The sequence below is a fragment of the Sitodiplosis mosellana genome, unplaced genomic scaffold (genome assembly GCF_009176505.1).
Source record: "Sitodiplosis mosellana isolate CC-2019 unplaced genomic scaffold, AAFC_SMos_1.0 Smas_scaffold_15, whole genome shotgun sequence".
Classification (NCBI taxonomy): Eukaryota; Metazoa; Arthropoda; class Insecta; order Diptera; family Cecidomyiidae; genus Sitodiplosis; species Sitodiplosis mosellana.
The window spans coordinates 11,044-15,822 of NW_022595257.1; the positions used below are offsets into that span (position 1 = coordinate 11,044).

Sequence of the window (4,779 nt, forward strand, 5' to 3'; positions counted from 1 at the left end):
AATTTGATGAATATTTTTATTTTAAATTGATTGACAGTTTGAATGAATTTTTTTTATTAGTTGGTGAATGCATCCATTTTCGTCGTCAAAAGTAATTGATAGAATCCATATATGGACATTGAACATCGGATGAATAAATTTTTCAGCCAGGATTTGAAAAGTGTGTTTCTTTATTTTCCAGGAAAATGCGGCCAATCCTTGATTTCGTTGAATAATGCATTGCCTGGGCATAAAATTTGTGATACTTGTCGATGACCATGTAGTTGATAATTAGATGCTAAATGACCCTCCTCAACAGCAAAATCGATTATTTCTTGTGTTGCTCTCAACATATTCTGTCCCGGGACTGCGTCTGCAAAACGGAACATTTTAATATTCGATTCGAAATTAAAATAACATAAAATGGAAAAACAAATAAAGTTTAGAGTTGAAAATATTGACACATTTATCAAACAATTTTGTGAATTTAAAGACAAAATGTTGACATTTTCACAGCTTCAATTGTTTGTATCGATAAATCATTAAAAAAATGTCAATTACCATTCCAGTTGCCAATGAGACTGATTCCAATGCTTTTTGCATTAAATTGAGAAGCATGACCGCCGATTACATTGAAACCGCGACCTTCATACACTTTTCCATCTCCACCGACGATGAAACTATCAATCGGATAAAGTGAATAATTTCCAAAATGAATTAAAATGAGAAACTTGTAACTCACTTATAACCAATGTCAGACCATCCGTTTGTATTCTGATGGACCTTTTGAATGGAGCTCAATGATGCAATGCATTGTTCTGTTGTGTCACATTGAGGTGTGGCAGTATGATGAATGATCACAAAATTTACGGCTTTGCCCACCTTCTTAACAAATTTCGGTGGGTTTGCACCCCATTCTTTGCGGCTTACAATTTCCAACGGCATTACTGACTGAGCGACGAATAATGCTGTGTAAAATTCAGATTGATATTTAAGTAAGGTTCAATGATGCAATCAATTGAACAATCAAATGTAATTTCGCCCATTGACAAATGGAACGATGTAAATAAAGTTATAAACAAAAAACAGTTGGACATTCGTGACTTAACGCAATTTGACTTATGTCACTTTAAGCACTATTCACATTGAAATATGCACGAACGCAAAATTGCTCAACGTTTATATCCTTAACGATGAACGATTTTCTTGAAATTACTGAAATATAATTTCCGCTGATTGGTCACCGTGGCATTATTCCAAGTGGTTGTTATTTAGAATTTAGCAGAGCATCACAAATACAACGATAAAAATTCTTATCAACAATAAGACGAACTTTGCTACTCGTATCGCATTGATTAAATTGCACTCACGACAAAAGCAAAATGGGCAATAAAAAGAGAATTTCACATTGAATCATTTGTTAACTGAATAATTTTGAATGTATTCAATCGTTTCTTAATACAATAAATCGAATTTAGTGAAGTGGGACACATTAATTGGCAATATTTTTAAATTGATTCACAACAATGATAAATTCAAACAATAAGCTTTTTTTTCAGAAAAGTATGTGCGTCGTGTGTTCATACAAATGCATTATTCTTTTGATCTTAGATATTTTTAGAATTTCGCGGTAAATAATCACGTTTCTCATAATGCATTTAATTTCATGATGATTAGGCTCATATATTCAAATTCTAAATAAAGTCTTTATTTGTATCAAAGAATGAAATCTTCCTATTCAATTGAATCTATGAATCACTTTGGATATTTTTCTATACATTTATACGGATTTTTTTGTAAATTCGTACCCCATATGCGATAGAGCAGAACTCTCGCTAAAACCTACAATTTTTTCGCCCACAATCATCACTTATTTCTTATCAGTAAGGAGATAATGGCCTTGATAGCTTTTATCAGTTATCACTGTTATTGCTATATGGCTGAATTTGTTTTAAAAAAACCATGTTTTTGTACTAAAACTTTTTTAAAAAGCTACATTAGCTAATTTTTTACAACGGATTCGTGTTTAGCGTCTCAAAAAACCCTAAAAATGTTATATCACCAGATTCGATTTGAATAACCTATGGGTTTTCTATCAATACATATTGAGGTAGTGCGATTTTTAAAATCGTACAAATTCAAAAATGGACACTGCGTGTTCGTTTGGGCACCTCAAAAAAAGAAACTTTTGTTTGGGGCATATCCAGAAAAGTCGATTCCCACAATCCCCACTCAATTTTTATCTGGATCATTTTTTGATGATTTTTTCAGAATATTCGTTGAAATATCTCGAAAAATAACCACTTTTCATCCATTCAAACTATCATATTTGGATTTATCGCGAAAAATTACATAAAAATAAGTAAATTTAGAATCATTCCAACGCGATTTTGTCGCCTTCGTAGGTCAAAAATCGTCCAAGTATCCATTTTTTGGCTTCTTTTCCGCAAAAACTCAACTCTGGACCCTCGAAAAACCTCAAATGCATGGCCAAAATTGACTTTATTTAGTCTGATCATAAGATGCACATAAAATAGTGATTTGGTGGCTTGAGAGGCTCAAATATACTCGGAAATGGCCAAAAAGTCGCCATTTTACGCTATATATAGCTAAACAAGTCCGTTTTTTCGAATTTGAAACATCTGAAGAGCTATTTCCACTTAATTTTTGACGTGAAATTGATTTCCGGTTTCATTTGTATAGATTTATGTGATTTTTGTGTCGTAAATTGAGTCTATTTTAAGCAAAATGAGGAAAATACGCCCATGAGCTTCGGTTTAACAGTGATATTACCTCACTGAGCAAACAATTTCTGCCTTTGCTGCCTTTCAAGTTCTAGTGTGATCTCTCACAAACATTTTGAGTGCCCATATGACCAGATCAAGTGATGTGTTCATATATTTCTGGGCTCATATTCGGTTGGTTCAATTTCAAATCTTGAAAAATCGACTTTTGTTCAAAAAATTCCAAGTATCCACATTTCATGGTTGGTGTCTTGGTGGAAAGTTATTTTTTCTCAAAAATATGGGCAGTCTTCTCAGACAAAAACTCCAAAAAGTGATTTTCTGAGGTATTTGTCGAACAAAAGTGATGATTTTTAAGGATTTTGTTATGAAATTATCATTTTTTGTTCGAGAGGTACATCAAAAAATCACATACACCAGCATTGTTCTTTCTTCCGGTGGAATTACTTCTAATGTCCTAAGCTGTTGCTGAGGCGTTTGTGTTAGCGCATCGGCTAGTGATTCCAGATACTGGTGAAAATGCTTGAACAGAAAGATGCAAAGCAACATCGTTGTCATCAAGCGATATAGTTAACGGATAATTAGTCCGCCCCTCACGGTCAAAGAAGGTTACTCCAGGAAGTGATGCAGTGACCTGACCACTCTTGTGATTATGGCGGTAGTTTAGTATTGCGCTGAATAGTGGCAAACCTGCTCATATATTCAAATTTTAAATAAAGTCTTTATTTGTATCAAAGAATGAAATCTTCCTATTCAATTGAATCTATGAATCACTTTGGATATTTTTCTATACATTTATACGGATTTTTTTGTAAATTCGTACCCCATATGCGATAGAGCAGAACTCTCGCTAAAACCTACAATTTTTTAACCTACAACAAACCTGCTACCCACTGCAGCGTTGTGCCAACTCAAGCGGTATGTGTTCATGCGTCAGCAAAGCACTCAACCGAGCATGGGTATGACGTACTGCAGTCTCAACACTTCTCTCATCAACATCTATCCGAATCGGTAGGGTGTTAATCATCGGTCCCATTATATCATTGTTCCCTTCTCCGGTTTGCAAACGGCCAAGTAGCACGGTACCAAAGACTACCGCCTCACGATCACTAGATCGAGAAAGCACTTGTGCCCAAGCCAAATGACAAATACTAGCCAGACTTACTTGCGACTTCCGAACGTGCTCACGTAGCTGATCATTGAGCGTCTGTGGCAGCTTCAATTTGGCTTCGTGAATCCCAATTCCAAGAGTAACATCGCTCAGACCAAATGGCAAGGTTGCCTCGTCAATATCACCCAACATTTCGGTGAAGAATCGCATATGCTCATCTGGACTAGCTCCTAGTCGAGCCCGGTTGCATTTAACTTCAACACTAATGGACATGATTGCGATGATACCGTTTTTTGTTTAGTCCTTTTCAAATGCCCAAAAATAAAATTGTCCACCTACAAAATTAAAAAGAACGAAAGTTTATTTTGTTGCTGTTTATAACTTAAATGTACTTAAAAATTCAAAAACTTGAACAAGTATAGTTTTTGTTGAGACGGCAAAGTGTTTCTTATGTGCCGAACACTCTCTAGTAATTCATTCCATCACTGTAGCCATGCTTCGTACGGAACTCGGCTTTGAGCATTCGGCGCATACATACACGCATACATGCGTGTGTCTGTGTGCTGATTTCGTTTGTATGAAACACGATGAACGACGATGTGCATGCGAAAAAGTCCGATGTGCAAACAGCACGGCTGCACAACTGCTTTCTGTGCGATGGATTTTGTTGAGTACACTTTCAAGTCCATTGGAATGGTGATTCATTTTAATGGTGGTTTTGGTTGTGATGTGGTTTTGGAGTGTTAATAAAGTGATAAGGAGCGCGAATTTCAATGTGCCGATAACACCAATGGATTGGGCAGACACAATACTATATTAGAATCGGAAAAAAAATTATAAACTTCTTTCGATTTTTGCCTGTGTTCGAACATTTTTGCTTTAATTAAAGTGAAACACGATTTCTTTAGTCCACATATATTTTACGATTCACTTTCAAGCGAAGAG

The 4,779-nt window shown here is 35.3% G+C and overlaps 1 protein-coding gene across 4 annotated transcripts; it reads right to left on the reverse strand.

Moving 5' to 3' along the window:
* Window positions 1-1,855, reverse strand: LOC129568040 (peptidoglycan-recognition protein SC1a/b-like). Of its 4 annotated transcripts, none has more exons than XM_055445552.1 (4): window positions 1,788-1,855; window positions 722-947; window positions 541-659; window positions 1-352 (listed from the first exon to the last, which is right to left on the reverse strand). In XM_055445552.1, exons 2-4 carry the CDS (start codon window positions 922-924, stop codon window positions 171-173), a joined length of 504 nt encoding a protein of 167 aa, XP_055301527.1. In that variant the 5' UTR covers window positions 925-947; window positions 1,788-1,855; the 3' UTR covers window positions 1-170. The 4 variants fall into 4 exon arrangements, with proteins under 4 accessions (XP_055301527.1, XP_055301526.1, XP_055301528.1 ...); XM_055445551.1 differs by lacking the exon at window positions 1,788-1,855 and adding an exon at window positions 1,313-1,429; XM_055445553.1 differs by lacking the exon at window positions 1,788-1,855 and adding an exon at window positions 1,196-1,292.
* Window positions 1,856-4,779: the final 2,924 nt, after the last annotated feature.